The sequence below is a fragment of the Chrysemys picta genome, chromosome 7, assembly GCF_011386835.1.
Source record: "Chrysemys picta bellii isolate R12L10 chromosome 7, ASM1138683v2, whole genome shotgun sequence".
Lineage (NCBI taxonomy): Eukaryota > Metazoa > Chordata > Testudines > Emydidae > Chrysemys > Chrysemys picta.
This window is the reverse complement of record NC_088797.1, coordinates 32369115-32389554: the sequence shown is the minus strand read 5'-3', so window position 1 is coordinate 32389554 and position 20440 is coordinate 32369115. Positions and strand designations below refer to the sequence as shown.

At 45.5% G+C, this 20440-nt stretch overlaps 1 protein-coding gene across 4 annotated transcripts in view; it reads left to right on the top strand.

Moving 5' to 3' along the window:
• The window catches only part of CAPN1 (calpain 1), a 57900-nt gene that overhangs the window by 27290 nt on the left and 10170 nt on the right, over positions 1-20440 (top strand). For all 4 annotated transcript variants that reach the window (XM_008179681.4, XM_005307886.5, XM_024100248.3 and 1 more), the window contains exons 7-12: positions 7128-7211; positions 8705-8790; positions 10051-10125; positions 12242-12402; positions 19405-19580; positions 20096-20107. In XM_008179681.4, coding sequence (XP_008177903.2) covers positions 7128-7211; positions 8705-8790; positions 10051-10125; positions 12242-12402; positions 19405-19580; positions 20096-20107 — 594 coding nt within the window. The remainder of the gene's footprint in view (positions 1-7127; positions 7212-8704; positions 8791-10050; positions 10126-12241; positions 12403-19404; positions 19581-20095; positions 20108-20440) is intronic.

The window sequence follows — 20440 nt, the reverse complement described above, 5'->3', positions numbered from 1 at the left end:
GCTGCTCTGCCTGGGTGAACCATGGAGCAGCCACGCCGTGAGGTGGAGTGATTGCAGGTCGGGGTGACGCAGCCGGCCGTGGTCCTGAGAGATGAGATCCGGGCATAATGGAAGCGGGATCGGTGTCTGAACCGAGAGCTCCAACAGCGTGGTGTACCAATGTTGTCTCGGCCACGCTGGGGCGATCAGAATCACCTGTGCCTGGTCTCTGCGCAATTTGAGCAGTACCTTGTGGACCAGAGGAAACGGAGGGAAGGCATAAAACAGGTGGTCTTTCCAGGAAAGGAGAAACGCATCCGAGAGGGAGCCCGGAGCTCGACCTTGCAGGGAGCAGAACACGTGGCACTTCCTGTTGTCTCGAGATGCAAACAGGTCTATCTGGGGAAACCCCCACTTCTGGAAAACGGAATGTATGATGTCCGGACGGATAGACCACTCGTGCGTTTGAAAGGACCTGCTGAGTCGGTCCGCCAGAGTGTTCTGGACTCCAGGGAGGAACGATGCCGTGAGATGGATTGAGTGGGCGATGCAGAAGTCCCACAGGCGAATGGCCTCTTGGCATAGAATTGACAAACGTGCTCCTCCTTGCTTGTTGATGTAAAACATGGCAGTGGTGTTGTCGATGAGAACTAACACACAGCGGCCACGTAGGAGATTGAGAAATGCCTGGCACGCCAGGCGCACCGCCATCAGTTCCCGAACATTGATGTGCAGGGCTATCTGGGGTGCAGTCCACAGGCCCTGGGTATGGTGTTCGTTGAGATGCGCGCCCCAACCCAGGGATGAAGCGTCTGTGACCAGGTGCAGAGAGGGTTGTGGGGCGTGAAACGGCATCCCCTCGCAAACCACCTTGTGGTCTAGCCACCATGTGAGGGAGGTCAGGACCGAGTTCGGGACCGTGACCACCATGTTCAGGCTGTCCCGATGTGGGCGGTATATTGATGACACCCAGGTCTGGAGTGGGCGAAGCCGAAGTCTGGCATGCCTGGTTACGTACGTGCAGGAAGCTATGTGACCCAGCAGGGTAAGGCACGACCTCACCGTGGTAGTTGGGAAGGCCTTGAGTCCTTGAATGAGGCTCGTGATGGTGCAAAAGCGATTGTCTGGCAGGATGGCTTGTGCACGTCTGGAGTCTAGAACCGCGCCGATGAATTCTATTCTCTGGGTAGGTTCTAGAGTGGATTTGTCCTTGTTGAGTAGGATACCCAACTTGTTGAATGTGTGCACTATTATGTGGACGTGATCTCGAACTTGTTCTTTGGTGCGACCGCGTACCAGCCAGTCGTCTAGGTACGGGAACACCTGTATCCCTTGCCGACGAAGGTACGCTGCCACGACAGCCATACATTTCGTGAACACCCTTGGGGCCGAGGATAGGCCGAAGGGAAGGACTGCAAATTGGTAGTGCACCTTGCTTACCACGAACCGCAGGAAGCGTCTGTGAGGCGGGTAAATTGCTATGTGAAAGTATGCATCTTTCATGTCGAGGGCGGCGAACCAGTCTCCAGGATCGAGGGAAGGGATAATGGTCCCCAAAGGGACCATGCGGAACTTCAACTTTACTACGAATTTGTTGAGTCCGCGCAAGTCCAAGATGGGTCGCAGACCTCCTTTGGACTTGGGAATGAGGAAGTAACGGGAATAGAATCCCCTGCCCCTTAACTCCACTGGAACCTCCTCTATGGCCCCCATAGTAAGGAGCGTGGAAACTTCCTGTATAAGAAGTTGCTCGTGAGAAGGGTCCCTGAAGAGGGACGGGGAAGGGGGGGGAGGAGGGGGGAATTGAGGAAAACTGGATAGCATATCCCCTGTCCACAGTGCGAAGGACCCAATGGTCCGAGGTTATAAGGGACCAGGCATGGTGGAAATGGGAAAGGCGATCCCGAAAGGATGGGGCTGGATCCTGTGGGATGACTGGGGCGCCGTCCTCGACCGCACCTTCAAAAGTTCTGCCTGGGGCCTGAAGGTGGTCTAGGTGGCCCCTGGTTCTGACCAGGTTGAGGGCCGGTCCACCTTCTTCTACCACCTCGCCCTCGCCTCCGGGTCGAGTCCTGTCTCTGACGAGGCGGGGGGGGGAGGGGGTAGAAGCGCTGAGGCTGCGGTCTAAATGGCCTGCGCTGAGGGCCCACAACATGCATCCCCAAGGAACGCATGATCGTCCTGGAGTCCTTGAGGCTCTGCAGGCGAGAGTCCGTCTTTTCTGAAAACAACCCTTGTCCTTCAAAGGGCAGATCCTGCAGGGTTTGCTGCAGTTCCTGAGGCAGACCCGAAACCTGGAGCCAGGAGATCCTCCGCATAGCGATACCTGAGGCCAGGGTTCTCGCAGCAGAGTCCGCTATGTCTAAGGAGGCCTGTAAGGAGGTCCGAGCCACCTTCTTACCCTCCTCCACCAGGGCTCCAAACTCCTCCCTGGACTCTTGGGGAACCAACTCCTTGAACTTCCCCATAGAGTTCCAGGAGTTAAAGCTATAGCGGCTCAAGAGCGCCTGTTGATTAGCCGCTCTAAGTTGCAGCCCTCCGGCTGAGTAAACTTTACGGCCGAATAAATCGAGGCGCTTAGCCTCCTTCGATTTGGGCGCTGCGGCCTGCTGACCGTGGCGCTCCCTTGCGTTCACTGATGCCACCACCAGTGAACACGGCTGGGGGTGGGTATACAAGTACCCGTAGTCTTTAGACGGGACAAAGTATTTCCTTTCCACCCCTCTCGCTGTGGGTGGGATAGAGGCAGGAGTCTGCCATATCGTAGATACATTGGCTTGTATCGTGCGGATCAGGGGTAACGCCACCCTCGATGGGGCATCCGCTCCGAGGATATTCACGATGGGGTCGTGCACCTCCACTATCTCCTCCGCCTGCAGGTCCATATTACGGGCCATCCTACGCAGAAGATCTTGGTGAGCCCGAAGATCTATTGGAGGTGGACCTGTGCACGATGTGCCCGCCACTGCCTCATCCGGAGAGGAAGAGGAAGATGCCTCCGGTGGAACAGGATCCAAGGGAGGGTCCTGGTCTCCCTGCTCCTGGGCCGGAGCATCACCTGCGCTTGAGTCCAGGGCGTCAGGTGGTGCGGACACGGAAGCCTCCATGCCCCCTGGCGGAGGCCGAGAGATGGTGGACTCCGGGGCCCTGGGCCATGAGAATGGTCCTCTGTTATGTTCTGCCAATGGCCCAAGTCCTGTTCCTCTGCTTGCCCCTGAGGGGGGTATGCCGATCTCGAGAGGTCCTCCGAGGAGCGAGACCCCGATCTCGATGGCCATGGCGGTGCCGAGAGCGTCGAGACGATTCCCGTGGGCTGCGGTGCCGCACAGTGCCGGTCTGGAGATGATCTATCTCCACGCGGTGCCGGCGATCGGTGCCGGGACCGCGACCGGTGCCGATGACCTCGTCGGTGCCGGGAGTCGGATCTGGACCTCGACGAGGACCTGGAGTATGCCCAGTACCGGGAGCGGCCTCTTGACGTCGAGCGGCGACCGTAGCGGTGCCGAGAACTGCGTCTCGACGTTGATCGGCGCCGACGATCATAGCGGTGCCGAGACGTAGAGCGGTGCCGCGAAGAAGATCTTGGCCGCGAGTACGACCGGTGCCGAGGTGATATTCGGTGCCGGGACTGCGAGCGGCGTGGGGACCTGCTTCGGGACCTGGATCGGTGCCGAGGTTCCAGCCCTTGCGATGGAGGGCGCATCAAGGCAGGTTTCCCCCTCGACTGGACCCGGCGAGGCAACGGTGCCGTCGGTGCCGGTGGTTGAGGCGGTGCCGGCTCCGTGAGAGCTATTAAGTCTCTCGCCGCCGCGAAGGTCTCTGGCGTCGACGGGAGGCACTGTATCACCGCCGGCCTCGGTGGAGACGCCGTCTGCACCGGACTCAACGGCCTCGGCGCCGGAGTCGACGGTGCTGGAGGCACCTGTTTCCGGTGCTCCACCGGCGTACGCGGCTCTACCCCCGGCACTGGGGGAGCCAGCGTCTTCGGCACGGAGGTCCCCGTCTTATGGGCTTTCTTATGCCCTGGGGATAATGACCGGCGCCGAGGCACTTGCTGTGCTTGCGGTGCCGACGAGGTCCGGTGCCGGGAAGGCTCATCTGACGCCACTCGCGTGGTCGTCATGGCCGGTGCCGCCGGGGCACTGCGCACCGAGGCGCTAGGTGCCGGGGCCTGACTTGTAGATGGAGCGTCCGGACTAAGTGCCGCCTCCATCAGGAGTTGCCGGAGCCGAAAGTCCCGCTCCTTCTTGGTCCTTGGTCTGAAGGCCTTACAGATCTTGCACTTATCTGTTTGATGGGACTCTCCCAGGCACTTCAGACAGGAGTCGTGGGCATAGGCTTAGCGCAGGAGGCGCACAGCTTGAAGCCGGGAGCGTTGGGCATGAGCCCGGCCCCGCGGCCGGGGGAGAAAGGGGGAGACGACCCCCTTAATCCCCTGAACTATTATAACAACTAGACAACTTTTAAAACTATTGAACTATTTAACTATAAACACTAGGACTATAACTATAACTATAACTGCGAATAACAAACTAAGCTAGGGAGAGTGGAGAACAGCTAAGCAGCGCTCCACAGTTCCAACGACCGTCAGGGGCGGTAAGAAGGAACTGAGGGGGCGCCGGGTCGGCTGGGGTATATATTCAGCGCCATGAAGGCGCCACTCTAGGGGGCTCCACAGCCGACCCGCCGGTGTTGCTAGGGTAAAAATCTTCCGACGATCGTGCACGCGGCGCGCACACACCTAATGGAATGGATATGAGCAAGCACTCGAAGAAGAATGGCTGTTAAGCTTTGGAAACAAATGGAGCACTCATCCTGGCTACTGATTTATGTGCATCTCCTAATCAATATTTACAGCAAATCCCCAAGTCCCACGTTAGAAGAAATGTTTTATAATAGCAACAAAGCCTTCCAGTGTCCAATGATTCACTGACCATCAGGAGATTAAAGTCACTTAACCTTTGGCTTCATGTACTGCCTGCAGTGTGCACATACATGCACTGCCATACATTGCAAAGCCTGTCTTTTCTCAAGGCTGAGATTCATGCAGTGAGGGTTGGGACCATGGCTCTTCTCATCTCCATCTTGTTTTCTGGAAAATTGTTGTATTCCGTTTTGTTTGTTGTTTAGCTTGTATGACAAAGGTGCCTAGAGCCCTGGGTCCGCGTGCGTTTACATTCTGCACCAATCCAATAAATGTGTGTGGTGGTGATGGTTGCATATATACTGTAGGAAACTGCACTTAATCTAGATTTGCTTCAGAAAGTAACTCCACTGGAATTCCCTCAGGTGACTTCCTGGAGCTCACGAATGTGTCCGCCAATCTCATGTTAGCCTGTCTACCAGCTCTTCTAACAGCAAGCTTCACTTCTTCCTTAGCTCAGGTACACATACAAAGTGCACAGAGTTCTTAACCATTGGCTGTTAGTTTGCTGTTTCCATACCAACTGTTCATGATGGCCATCCTGTGGTTCCCCCTCTTGCTGGGCAGCCAGTGGTCCTTTTCCTAGTGGAGTTATTGGCTGTATACCATGGGTCTGTTCAATAACACGGTGGTCTCTGCTATTTGTGATAGTAACATGATGACAATGGGTTCTACATATTTGATAACAGGATGAGCTCCAGCACTATTGCTGAAATAACCTCTTGTTAATCTAGAATTCTCACTTCAGACAAAAGGCTGAGACTAAGTTTTGGTTTTCTTTCTTCTTGACCTGATCTGTGTATGGGAATTAAATAGCAGGAAACACCTTCTTTTGGTCACAGCACCAAGAGCACTCATTAGCCTGCACTCCTAACTCAAAAATTTCCCCCCAGGTTTCCTCCAGGGTCAGCCATCATGTTTTCAGCGGCTCCATTAGACAGAGAGAGGAAGACAGTCTTTCTTGTCTGTTGCACCTTCTCCCCTATACACACCCTTACCCAAACAGCAAGTCTACCCTACAAAATTAAGTTGATCTCAGTTACATCAGCATACAGCCACTGCAGTAATTAAATAGCTATTGCATATGCACACTACCCTCTGTGTGTCGGCGGTGCGCATCCTCACCAGGAGTGCTTGCACTGATTTAACTGTCAGTGTGGGGCATTGTAGGTCTGCTTTTGAAACGCAGCAACTGTCAATGTAAGCAACACAGTGTCTGCGCTGACACTCTGCCAACCTAACTACAATGTCTTAAGTGCTACACCTCTCACAGATGTGGAGTTAAGTTGGTGTAGTGGGAGAGTTACATTGATGGGAGCTGCATTTTGGTGTAGATGCTGAGAGTTAGGTCAATGTAAGCTGCCTTACGTCAATTTAACTCTGTAGTGTAGACTAGGGCTAAAATGGGGCTTATGTTTATAGTTGTTAATTGAAGGATGAGTTCAGTCTCAATCCCATAACAACGCGTCATCCAGCTCATAACACTATAAAGTTTCAAGAGTATCTGCATTCATTTTAAAAGATTTTATAAATGACTTAGAAAAGACTAGAGGAATGTTTCTCAACCAGTGGGTCACGACCCCCAAGGGTGTCATGAAAGGCAATCAAGGATGATTGTGCAGTGTTGAACATTTTATTACAATCTAAAGCAAAGAAAATCTTGTTCTCTCATTCTCTGCACACTCTTAACCTTCAAGGTCAGTTAGCCTCTGAAAACACACCCACACCAACTATATGGGCTTATAATTAATACTTTTTTTTACTCTTTTATAGTAAACATGGGGTGGGGGGGATTTGCAATTTTTTTTTTTTTTTTTACTTTGAATAAAGGGTCGCCAACCTAAAAAATTGAGAAACACTGCACTAGAGCAACAGGGAGAGAGCAAGGCTTCACATCAAAAAAACCAAACAAAACAAAAAACAAAAAAAACAACAACACACACACTGTTGTTTAGCTACCACAGTGATGGTTGCATTGTAAAAACCTGAACAAAATAAAACAGTGGCATGCTGGCTCATTCGTACATGTTCATCTGTGGTCCTTGCATGAACTGGGGTTTATTTTGTGTGTGTGTGTGTGTGTGTGTGTGTGTGTGTGTGTGTGTGTGTGTGTGTGTGTGTGTGTGTGTGTATATATAGAAGCTAATAGGTCTTTTCTTTTAGGGACAGAGGTGAAGCCAATGACAACTTTAACATGTATTCTTGTGTACTTTTTTAAATGTAGATTACCAGTGCTTTGGACATGGAGGCTGTAACATTTAAAAAGCTGGTGAAGGGTCATGCCTATTCGGTCACAGGAGCCAAACAGGTACAATCTTCATTCCCTTGAAGAGTTTGAAGAGAGGGAGTGTTGTGCAGTAGTTAGAACAGGGAATCCGGTCTCCGGGTTCTATTCCCAACTCTGACCTTGCAAAAGTCACTTCACCTGAGCCTGCTCAGCTACATAGTAGGAACAATAATATCTCAGACACCCATGTCCTGGGATTTAAATCATGAATGTTTGAGAGTCTCCGATATAAAGCAGTCTAAAAAGACAAAATATGTTGTGTGTTGTCTGGAGGGATTTGCAAGACCTTCGGAAAGAATCATAATTGCAGTGTTTATCATGGGGTTATAGGGCTAGGATTAATAAATAGTAAGTCAACAGAAGAGGAGTGGGTGCAGTACCCTGGCAGATCCATATTTCATTGCCCACCCCATCCCACATGGCTCTGTTATAGCAGGTCTTTGTGGCATAACCACCTAGTATGTATCTTGTTACAAGTTTGTGACTTTGCAGAAAATAAGTAGAGTTCATTTTTTTTTTTCTGTCTGAGGTAATAGGGTGACCATCAACTATTGCTTAAATCCCATGAGACATGCTAGCATTGGCACATTAACACACACTCTCCAGCTTTGTTTTACCCATGCTCTCTGCAGCAATTAGATATCCTGGTAGTTTTAAGGGAATGTCAGGTTAAAAATCTTAAATCTGCAATAAAAACCTATACCTTTGAACCAGCAACTAACGTTTTTTAAGCTACCACTTTAAAGTCTATGCACAATTTAGTATTTTGTATTTCAGCGTTAAAAATAAGGCAACCTTTTTTGTTTCTTTGTTCATTTGTAATCTTGGGGCGTCACTTGTGACAGATTTCACACAATGTACAAATCACTTTCTATGTGTTACTTAAGAACACTTTTGGATTACTAAAGTTGAAAGAATTTTAAAATCTTATATACTTCTTGATGCCTATATGTGATTCACCAAGACTGTGAAACTAGACTGGTCAGTTTTAAAGCACAATGCTACCTGCTATGTATGGCTTCTAAACATCTGCAGAGAAATATATATATCTGAGGATACCTGAAAATGCCCCTTTAAAACACTGCCTGCAATAGAATCAGAACCTTATTAGCTATAACTATATTTAAATATGACTGTAGCTAGTAAGGTCCCGATACCATTGTGGCTAGGGCCTTAATTAATGGAGCACAGTGACCTGTATGCACACAGTTCTTGGTCATAAGAAATGCTTTTCTCACTAGCTGATCTATTTTAGTTTTTTTCCCCTATAGCATTCATCCCAATAGTATCCAAATTCTGCACAACAGTTTCTGCAGAGTGAAAAAGTTGTTTTCATTTAAAGCTAATCAGTTTTTCTTCCTCATAGCACTCTCACATTAAAAGCTACTTATGTTTTTTTCCTCTCCATCGTAGTCTTTTGCATGACAATTCTTTGTGCACCTGTCTGTAAGGCATAAATACTACAGAAAGCAAGTATTATTGTATCTCTAACTGGATATCTGGGATGATTACAGATTAACTACCGAGGACAGAGTGTTAATCTAATTCGAATGCGAAACCCATGGGGAGAGGTGGAATGGACTGGAGCCTGGAGTGATAAGTAAGGATCAACTTTTTATACAGATTCTGAATGTCCTAAGTGCTGGAACTTGGGGTGCTGTGGGTGCAGTCATAGCCCCTGGTTTGAAGTGGTTTCTATCATATCCAGGCTTTACAGTTTGGTTCAAAGGCTCTCAGCACCCCACTATACAAATTGTTCCAGCACCTCTGCTGAAGATTGGAGGGGGAAAAATAATAAATAAAATTTACTCTTGGTGGAAGGTGTCCGTTTGACAGGTCTAGACACTGAACTTCCACAGCACATAGGTTAGGTAGCAATCAAGCTTCCCACGTACAACCCTTGCTAGCATGTCTCCACTCTGACTTAAAAGGAAGATCTGAAGTTGAGGATAGTTCCAGCCTTGTACACTGCTGCAACTGGCAAAAAGGGGACCAAATAGTGCCAACTAGGATAATGATTAAGGAGATGTAGATATCTGCCCACTAGGAATTGGACTGCAGATGTATCAATTCACTTCACATAGGCTCTCCTTGCTTAGATATCAAGGTGATAAGGACTTTGGACAAATGGCAAATAGCTGTGAGAAAGGAACTGCTTCTAGTCATTACCAATCTGTATCAGAACTAGTGACCTAGAGATAAAAGGCTCTATCTATTGCAAATTTGTTCAGTCCCCAGCATGTACATTTAACAAATAAATAAAAATCTCAAGACAAATCATTCCACTGCACACACAATTCTCCCTCTATGGAGAGGATGAGAGACAGAATGAACCATCTGTGACAGATGTTAGTCACATTGCTTAATGCACTACAGAACGCCCTCAGATATTCTGGTGATGAGGATGATATACGAACCTATTACATACACCACACAATAATATTAATGATCAATGAGTTCTGAGTTTTCCAGTCATGCCATCCTGTGGGTAAATATCCTAACAACAATGCACCACCTGGAATTGGGATGCTCTTAGGGTCACACCTGTATAAAACAGAATTATTTTGGTTGGATCCTACACCCAATTTGTGGAAGTGGAAATAAACTGCTGAGCAACAGCACAGGAACCGCTTGGAATACAGACCACATGTGTCTACAGCCAGTAATGATAATATTTTTCTTACTAATGAGCAGTGTGGGATGATAATGTTGCCCACAATGGGCCAAATTCAGCCCTGTTGTAACTGGCATAGCTCCAATAGGTCAGTGGAGTTGCACCTCCTTCTTCCAGAATTTAATTTACTGTGAGTTGTTCAAGCTTTAGGACTCATGGCATGTTTGAACTGCTTCACCCCTGCAGCTCTTCTGAGTGGAACGTGGTGGACCCCTCTGTGGGACAGCAGCTAAGGATTAAAATGGAAGATGGGGAATTCTGGTAAGTGGAAAGTACAGTTTGCACTAACCCTTATTTTACACTCTTGTGATCAAGTTAAAAGGGGTTTTAAATATGCACAAATAAGCCAAGATACTGGGTTTTTTTAGTTTGTCTTCAGTGGTGTTTTTACCAGTGAAAACCCATGCTACAGGAAGCAAATGTTTGAAAATGTTTTTGCTGCAACTGCCTGGAATCAGTTTTGTGCTTTTTTGGAGAGTGGCACTCAGCTGACCATGAAGTCACTGACCTGGGAAAAACACCAAAACAGATTGGTCTTTGCAGCTGAAAATAATATTCTCACCCACCTGCTCCCCTACCAAAAAAAAAAAAAAAAAAAAAAATCCACTGTGAACAAAATGTGGTTGATCATCACCTGGCGTAAATCAGGGAAATTCAACTGAAGACAATGAAGTTAGACTAATTTATACCATCTGAGGATCTGGCCCTCTAAATTTATTTTATAAATTGTTTAGATGTTATAGAGTATTATTATTTTTTACTTGTGTTCCCATAAAGCCTAGGAGCCCTACTCATGGACCAGGACTACACTGTACAAGGCACTGTACAAACCGAACAAAAAAGACAGTCCCTGCCTGTGAGAGCTTAGAATCTAAGTATAGGACAAAAGACAATAGATGGATATAACAGATCAAAGAGGGAGAGGGGAGGTACAAGGAAACAGTGGGTAGTGCTGTTGGTTTTCACCAATCATTATAAAAAGATTTTGAAAAGGCTTAGACTCCTTTGCTGTGGGATTTTGAATAAGAAGTAAATCCAAAATATATAATCTTGGATTCACTATAGCCAGGAATGATTACCATGCAAGCAAGGAATAAAAGGCATGAATTGGTGAAGGATCAGGGTAGAACAGAAAGATCTCTATTCTTTGTGAGGCTGTGGAAAGCTTTGATATCTACTGTGACAAAGTTCCTCTATCTTGGTGGGTCCTGCGCTTATTGGCAGATTTTCTTGCCTCAGAGATTCACCATTTGGGTTGGGGAATAGCCCAGAGACCTTCCCCTCTGGAAGAACCCACAGTCCAGGTTAATTGGGAGGTTTGGGGGGAACCCAGGCCCGCCCTCTACTCAGAGTTCCAGCCCAGGGCCTTGTGGACTGCAGCTGTCTATAGTGCCTCCTGTAACAGCTGCATGACAGCTACAACTCCCTGTGCTACTTCCCCATGACCTCCTCCAAACACCTTCCTTATTCTCACCACAGGACCTTCCTCCTGGTGTCTGATAACGCTTGTGCTCCTCAGTCCTCCAGCACTACACCCTCACCCCCTCACTCTCAGCTCCTTGCACCTCCTGCTCCCAGCTCCTCACACTCTCGCACTACAAACTGAAGTGAGCTCCTTTTAAAACCCAGGTGCCCTGATTAGCCTGCCTTAATTGATTCTAGCAGCTTCTTCTTAATTGGCTCCAGGTGTCCTGATTAGCCTGCCTGCCTTAACTGGTTCTAGCAGGTTCCTGATTACTCTAGTGCAGCCCCTTCTCTGGTCACTCAGGGAACAGAAAACTACTCATCCAGTGACCAGTATATTTGCCCTCTACCAGACCCACTGGTCTGGGTCTGTCACACTACATAAAACATGATCATCAAATGCATCATGGGTCTTGAGGATAGAGCTGATTAGGAATTTTTCAATGAAATGTTTGTTCACCAAAAAAATACAGATTTGTTGAAATCGAAGCTGTTTGTGAAACAGGGCAATGTATACAAATTTCCTGACTGTTGAGGAAAAAGTTTTGAAATTGTGAAAATGAAACATTTCAACATTTTCAAAAGAAAAATCTACTTTTCTGGTCTGAGATGATTTTATTTAGAAATCTAAGCTAATTAGAACTTAAAAAATCTAAATAAAAATGTTTTGGAATTATCAAAAAGAAATATTTTGATTGACCTGAGCTGAATATTTTTTTTTTTTTTTGGTTTTTCAGTTTGTGAAAATATGATGGAATTTTGTCCTGATTTGGGATGTAAAAAATTTTGTGCACTCAAAAATGTACATGGGATAGGAAAACCCACTTCACACCCTGCTCGACTTGAGAGAGACCTTTGCAGTAGTTTCTCTGACGGACACCTGTGTGAGCTCACTGGATTTCTTTCTTCTTAGGATGTCCTTCCAAGATTTTTTGAGAGAGTTCACACGGCTGGAGATCTGTAACCTTACTCCAGATGCACTGAAAGCACGCACCTTCCGCAAGTGGAACACAACGCTCTATGATGGCACCTGGAGACGGGGGAGCACAGCTGGAGGCTGCAGGAATTTTCCAGGTAAGGTATATGGTCCAGTATGCTACTCTTAGGGCTTGTCTACACTACCAAGTTTTGTTGACAAAACTTATGTTGACACCCAAAAGTCGACAAAACAAAAATCACCAAAGGGTGTTCACACTTGCTTCCTCTGTCGACAGATCATGTCCACATTGGGGACACCATCATCGACAGGGTGAGCAATGCACTGTGGGTATGTTTCCCGCAGTGCAGTGTTGTGGGAAGGAAGAGATGCTGAGCATCGTGGGATTCTCTCCAAGTTCTCCCACAGTCCCCTCAGCTGCCGAGAGCAACATCATGAGCAGCTCTGTGAGCTCTCCCTGCTGAGGAATGGCAAAGCAGCACAGCATTCTGTCCCTCTCCCCCTGCAGCAGCAGTCTGCCTGCTGCTGTGTTCCTAGTGCAGGGCAGAACAGGAGCATCACACAGATACTTCCTGGAGCTTTGAAAGGGGAGGGGCGCATGCCTGCAGGGCAGCAGAGATCAAAACACTGAGCAGAGCAATCAGGGCAGGCATTGTGGGATACTGGTGGAAGCCAGTTCTGTCGACAAAACAGCTGTGTCTACACTGGCTCTTTGTCGACAATAAAAGGAGGGGAAAAGACAAAAGTCTCTCGTAGGGGTGGAAGTTTTTTGTTGCCAAAACTGAGCGTTTTTCGCGACAAAAGTCCCATTGTAGTGTGTACGCTCTTCCCGTTTTGTTGCCAAAAGGCAGTTTTTGGTGACAAAACTTGCCAGTGTAGACAAGCCCTTAGTGCATTGGCTATCCCCAGGAATTGAAATGGGGGGGGGGGTTGAATTTTTTTGGGGGGGTGTCAGGGCCGATGAGGGGTGAGACTGTGAGGATGAAGGGGTGCTGTATGGCACTATAGTAAAAACTGAAAAATGTTTCATGACCATTTTATTAGATTTAACTCATGTTTTAAAATCATCACACAAATTAAAGTTGGCTACTCAAGCCTTCTATGAAGCACTACGTCTACATCCTTCTTGGTTTCTTGTTATAATTTTGCACAACTCTGTTAATGAACTTCTTGAATGCAATGCGTTCATGTTTGGTGGCTTCTCGTGTGTCCGGTACTTCCATTCTTTCAGTTGATATGCTCATTAGTTCATTCACATGATCAGGCAGAAGGAGACTTCTTTCAGAACACAAAATTCTATTCAATGATGAAAAAGAACACTCAACTGTAGCTGTTGTGACTGGGAGTAGCAAGAGATGAATTCCTACTTCTTTCATCCCATTCTCAAAACAAGGCATCCCATTCTCAAAACACAAAGATCAGGTCGAGCCACTAGTGATGATAAAAAAAGAAGTTGAAGTCAAATCTTCATTCATTCGTCGTATGATATTCCACTCTGTGTTCAAATTCTCTATTCTGTCCTAATCACATGGCAGCCCCATTGCTGGTAGTGCCTCACTCCACTCAACTGTTGTTTTTTTATGGGACAGGCATCTGTAAAACCTACGTAGAGGTTGAGTAGAATCTAGAAGTTGCTGTTGTCGATTTTAAAGAATCAAGTCTGTGTACTTTTTCAGTTATCTTAACAAACACTTCTTGTCTTCTTCACTTAAGGATTCATTTTATATGCCTTCATTAGTCAACTTCTGGACTGAAGTCTTTGCTTCTTCCAGTACTTTTTCAATGTATAGATCTCTGATCCAAATGTAGCTTCTATTGCTGGACAAAGATCTACTACTGTTGTAGCAGATGCCTGGATGGCATTGTTTAATGACCCAAGTGGTTTCAACAGTAGACTTACGAGAAGAGAATGGCAATAGTCTTCTCTGAACGTAGTAGCAAAAGTAATCCACCAGCCTCACTACTTAGATCCGTCCCATCTTGGTAGATACTTTCCAAAGCCAGTAATAACGTCTGGAGTAATTTTAAGACAACAGCCAAGGATCGCTCATGAGAAAGCCAGTGGGTTTTCCCAGGTTGGACTAATTTGAACTTCAGTCCCAGTGTATCTTCTACATTTTCCAAGATATTCAGTCTTTTTGGACTCTTGCTGAAAAAAGAATATAATGAAGACATTAAATTTATAGCTTTTTTAATGTCTTTTGAAGATTCTTCAGCTTGTACTAGTGCTAGTTGGGGTAGATGGCCTCTGCAGTGTGTATAGGAGAGATTAGGGTTACACTTTTCTCTGAGCAAAGCTTGTACTCCACCATGTCTTTCAGAGAAGTTTGCAGCTCCATCAAATGCACAAGCAGCCATCTGTTTGGGGTCTAATTGACAAGCATTTAACTCTTCTAAGATGTGGGTTGTCACAGATGCAGCCGATGTGTCTTCTATAACTTGAACATCTAGAAATGCATCTACTGGCCTATCCCGACATCAAGATAACGTACACAATGACTTAATACTTGATGCCCATTTGCATCGGTGCATTCATCAGCCATGTATGCAAATGTTTTGAATGTGGTGAGAGAGTTCTTCACTTTTTCAACTGTTGAGTCTTTCACTGTTGCACCGCATGCTTCTAGCCAGTCAGTTGAGTTTCTTGCAGAAAAATAGTGAGCATTTGCTGGTCTTGTTCGGAACCAGTGTTCAACTTCAGAATGAACAAGTGACAATGCACTTAACATTGGCCTCCAATGTCTGGTATCTCTTGCTTAAATAGAAAGTAGGATGCCACAGCCATGTTTGTTCGCATGAACTGTGTTGTGTCTCCAGCATTCTTAACAGCCTCATTAAGTACTTCTAAAATTGGCTTTGAAAGTGGGCTTATAAGGCTTTCTGCATGTTGATACACTCCAGAGGCCTGGTGTTTTGCAGCCTTTTCACGTCGTTTGTCAGCATTGACTTTGCTGGTCAGTTTGACAAACCAAGCTCCTCCACTTTTACCAATTATAGCATTGGGAAGCTTTCCTTCTTAAGCTTTTTTGCAAGAGGAACATCAGTAGCCATCTTTTGTAACTTCAATAAATGGGAACACTTTGACCAACAAACATCGGGAACTGCCTTTAGGTTTTGGAGACACTGTTTCTTCAATAGGTAGCTGTATTTGTGCTTCGGGCTGGTCAGATGTAGATATACCACTTGAACCTTCAGATGACATGTTGATATATTCTTGGTTCTTGGTGTGTTCTTCACCTTGGTTAGTTTTTGAGGCCTTTGAGTGGAAAAATTATTGTATTTTTTTTTTGTCTTTTCATTTTCACTTTGACCTGCAACATATAAAAGAGATATGAATAAAGTAAATATTTTGTTAGGATAATGCAAATTTAACATAAGGATAATGCAAGTTACACCAAAACACATAACAGGTCTAGATTTCTAAAAAAATACAAATTAAAAAAAAAAAGTATTTAATTTAAATTGACTTTTGAAAAGTAAGCCTTCATGGGATAAGCAGGAAGTCCTCTCATGGATCAGTAACTGGTTAAAATATGGTAAACAAAGGGTAGGAATAAATTATCAGTTTTTAGAATGGAGAGAGATATATAGTGGTATCCCTGAGGGGTCAGTACTGGGACCATTACTGTTCAACATAGTCATAAATGATCTGGAAAAATGGGTAAACAGTGAGGTGGCAAAATTTGCAGATGATACAAAACTATTCAAGATAGTTAAGTCCCAGGCAGACTGCGAAGCGTTACAAAGGGATCTCACAAAACTGGGTGACGGGGCAACAAAATGGCAGATGGAAATTCAATGTTGATAAATGCAAAGTAATGCACATTGGAAAACAATCTCAACTATCCATGCAAAATGATGAGGTCTAAATTAGCTGTTAACACTCAAGAAAGAGATCTTGGAGTCCTTGTGGATAGTTCTCTGAAAACATCCACTCAATGTGCAGCGGCAGTTAAAAAAGCAAACAGAATGTTGGGTATCATTAAGAAAGGGATAGATAATAAGACAGAAAATATCATATTGCCTCTATGTAAATCCATGGTACATGCACACCTTGAATACTGCGTGCAGATCTGGTCACCCCATCCCAAAAAAGATATATTGGAATTGGAAAAAGTACAGAGATGGGCAACTAAAATGATTAGGGGTATGAAACAGGAGGAGAGATTAAAATGGGAATTTTCAGCTTAGAAAAGAGACGACTAAGGGGGAATAAGATAGAGGTCTATAAAATCTTGACTGGTGTGAAGAAAGTGAATAAGGAAATGTTATTTAATCCTTCACATAACACAAGAACAAGCAGTCACCCAATGAAATTAATAGGCAGCAGGTTTTAAAAAAACAAAAGGAAGTACTTCTTCACACAACATAAGTCAACGCGTGGAACTCTTTGCCAGGGTATGCTGTGAAGACCAAAACTATAACAGGATTTAAAAAAAAACTAGATAAATTCCTGGAGAGTAGGTCCATCATTGACTATTAGCCAGGATGGGGAGGGATGCAACACCATGCTCTGAGTGTCCCTAGCCTGTTTGCCAGAAGTTGGGAATGGGCAACGGGATGGATCACTTGATGATTCCTTGTTCTGTTCATTCCCCCTGAAGCACCTGGCCTTGACCACTGTTGGAAGACAGGATACTGGGCTATATGGACCATTGGTCTGACCCAGTATTACCATTCTTATGTAAAAATTAATTATAATAATAAAAATGTTTAGTACAGAAACTCCCCAACATAATGACCTCTCAAGATAGCAACGATGTGAGATAACAACCTTGGCAAATAATGCATGTTTTCTACTAGGAAACATATTTATATAAGTTTCCATTCCCAGTCACAAATCTAGCATTCTGGAGCAAAGTCACTAAAATATAGTCCAACAAACAAATGTTTATTTAATATACCCCCACACTTTTCCCTCCACTGCACCCCACTCACCGGTGTTGTCCTTGGTCAGTGGAGACTCAGAGTTCAGAGGTGCTTTCACGTGAGTACACCTCCCAGGTGGGGGGCAAGAAGGCACCTTGCTCATTCCTCCAGCTGCTCACTGTTTTCTCTGACCACTGCTGTTTGTTGTGCCACTGTTCACTCCACCACTCTGTTGCCAATGGCCCTGCGCAGTCACCTTCTGCCACTGTGACCTCTGTGAGTTGGTCTCTTGAGGTTCCACCCAGCTCTCAGTGATTTCAGCTGAGCCCTCAGGGTGGGGAATCTCGCTGTTGCAGTCTGGGCTGTCTCTTCCGCAGAAACACTGTCACCACAGCACGACTAAGCACTTAGACCTGATTATCAGTGATTTCAGCTGCAGTGGTCACTTAACAGAACAAAAGACTATCTATGGAGCCTAATCAGCTCTGTCTTTAAACAGTGGAGAGGGACAGGTCCCCACTCTCTCTCTTGATGCCCTCAATCAGCACAGGCTCAGTACAGTTCTACTGCCCTGTACTCATACAATAAGAACAACAACATTTCATCCTCCCCCCTCCCCCCCCGCATTCAAGTGATTTGTAACCCAACCCCAACCAAAATCTATCACTTGGGCAACACAGCTCTGTTTGCTGGATACCTGGGTAGATTAGGTGTGAATGTAAATACAATCTGGTCCTGAAGCCTTTCCCTCCAGCCCCAGCACATCACTAGCTGTCAGGGAGAGCTCATTTAGACTTCGCTTACAAATCATCATTTGAAATTATTAGTTTGGCCAACATCACCGAAATGAATGCACTGACATTGTCATAAAAAACAACAGCTGTAGTCTATGTCTATGAAGCTAGTCTATGTTCATACTTTTCAAATCTATTATACTTTTTCAGATACATGTATTTTATCGTACACTGTATATTCTTTTAAAATGTGTATTAATGTTTCAATTTCAATTCAAATTTCCAAACAGTCACGAACTTGGCATGTAACTAGTTCACAAAACTGGGGGGTCGGGTGTTGGAAAAATTCAGGGGGGGTGTAGGGAAATCACTGCCTTAGTGCTAACCCACCCAGAACACCTGATTTTATCAAACTAGCCTGATGCTGGCTGTTAAAACAGTTTTTCACTGAGACATACCAATTTCACTGCACCCTGAGGAAATGCTTGTAGTTTACTGGAAATACCCTCTGCAGAGACCCATGTTAATGAGGAAAGCTCATTTTTAGATGTATATTTGCTGAATTACCACTTTTGCGATCAATTTAAACGATGAACGAGTGAACGCTTTTATAACTATGAATACTGGTATATCCATTCCCAGTGATTGCTTTGTACTGGGGTGGTCAGGTTTTCATGGTGTTCAGGCATTCATAAGAGACTCTTATCAGGGGGTAGCCGTGTTAGTCTGTATCTACAAAAACAACAAGGAGTCTGGTGGCACCTTAAAGACTAACAGATTTATTTGGGCATAAGCTTTCGTGAGTAAAAACCTCACTTCTCTATGCATCCGAAGAAGTGAGGTTTTTACTCACGAAAGCTTATGCCCAAATAAATCTGTTAGTCTTTAAGGTGCCACCAGACTCCTTGTTGTTTTTATAAGAGACTCTTGGCTCAAAGAGTACATCTACAGTGCAATAACTGTGTGTGACTGCAGCTTGTGTAGATAGACCCAACCTAGCTTGGGTACCAATGGTACCAATGAAGCATCCCGGGCTTCAACAAGCCCACCCAGAATCCTAGGTTATTACTTGGGGAGCTAGCCCTTGCTGCCATGGCTTTATTGCTACCAATGCCCAAGCTAGCTATGTTAAAGCTCTCTAAGGGTATGTCTACACTGGAAACTTCAAAGCGCTGAAGTGTGGTCGCGCACAAGCGATGGGAGAGACCTCTCCCAGCACTCCTGGTAATCCACCTCCACGAGGCAATTAGCTCCAAGGGCTGGGAGTGTGGCTCCCAGCGCTCGCAGCCTGTCTACCCTAGCGCTTTAAAGTGCTCAGACTTGCTGCGCTCAGGGGGGTGATTTTTCACACCCCTGACCCAGCAAGTTAGAGCGCTATAAAATGTAAGTGCAGACAAGCCCTTACGTATGTCTACATGATGATCCACAGTCATGCCCTGTGATTGCAGTGCAGACATATCCTATATCTTAAAACAACCAGGAATATGTAAGGATAGTATATTGTTTAATTTATTCCTTTCTCGTCCTGCCCTTCAGCTACTTTCTGGATAAACCCTCAGTTTAAAATCCGACTGGAAGAGGTGGATGATAATGATGATGACTACAGCAGAGAATCGGGCTGCAGCTTTCTCCTGGCACTCATGCAGAAGCACCGTCGCAGGGAAAGGCAATATGGGAAGGACATGGAGACCATTGGCTTTGCTGTCTATGAGGTAACTATGGGCTCTGTAACAATCCGGGCTCTCAGAGATTCCTAGCTTCTGATTAGCACAACCTCCTTGTCTCTCTCCCTGCTGAGAATAACAGTTCTTTATAAGATTAATAGGCTCACTTGCATATAATTAGCCTTCAAATGTTAGCTCATTGTTGAGCTATACCTTGGATGAATTAACCAGTCACCCCAGCTTGTTGGGGCAGGAGGGCTTCCTTATAGGAACAGCAATATGGGGTGAGGGAGAGGGGGAGGTGACCTAGGGCTTCAAAGGTGAGTGCCCCTGAACAACATGTATACTTCATTGCAATGACACAAGAGAAGTAAGGGATGTGAGGGGAAACCATTGCTTAAACTCTGATCCAAGCATAAATACTTGAAATGGTAATTATAGCCATGCAGAAGATGACTGGCCAAGTAAATAACTAACAAACTATAGATGGTATCTTTTTCCTGTTGGCTAACAGAACATTAGTTTCATTGTAACTTACTGACCTCTAATTTGTATCTCTAAAGGTTCCTCGTGAGGTACGTATGGAAATTCTTTCATCAGATACCAACCATAGGTAATGCATATTTAAATCAATCCTTTTGGTGGGGATAACATTGCATGATGATGCATAATGTGGCTTCACTTTGGATTCAGACACTTCTTCCTTTAGAAATGATCAAGGTGGCTCCAAGGCTTTTATTTTGTATCCATCCCAGACAATCTGAATTCTTTGATATTCATCCAGATCAAGGTCTGAACAGCATGTCTTACTTTTATGGAATTTTTTATTCTTCTAATGGAACACCATTAACAGGAATTGATGTACTGTAATGACATTTTGTATGTGTGAGTTTTCTGAGGTCCTATTT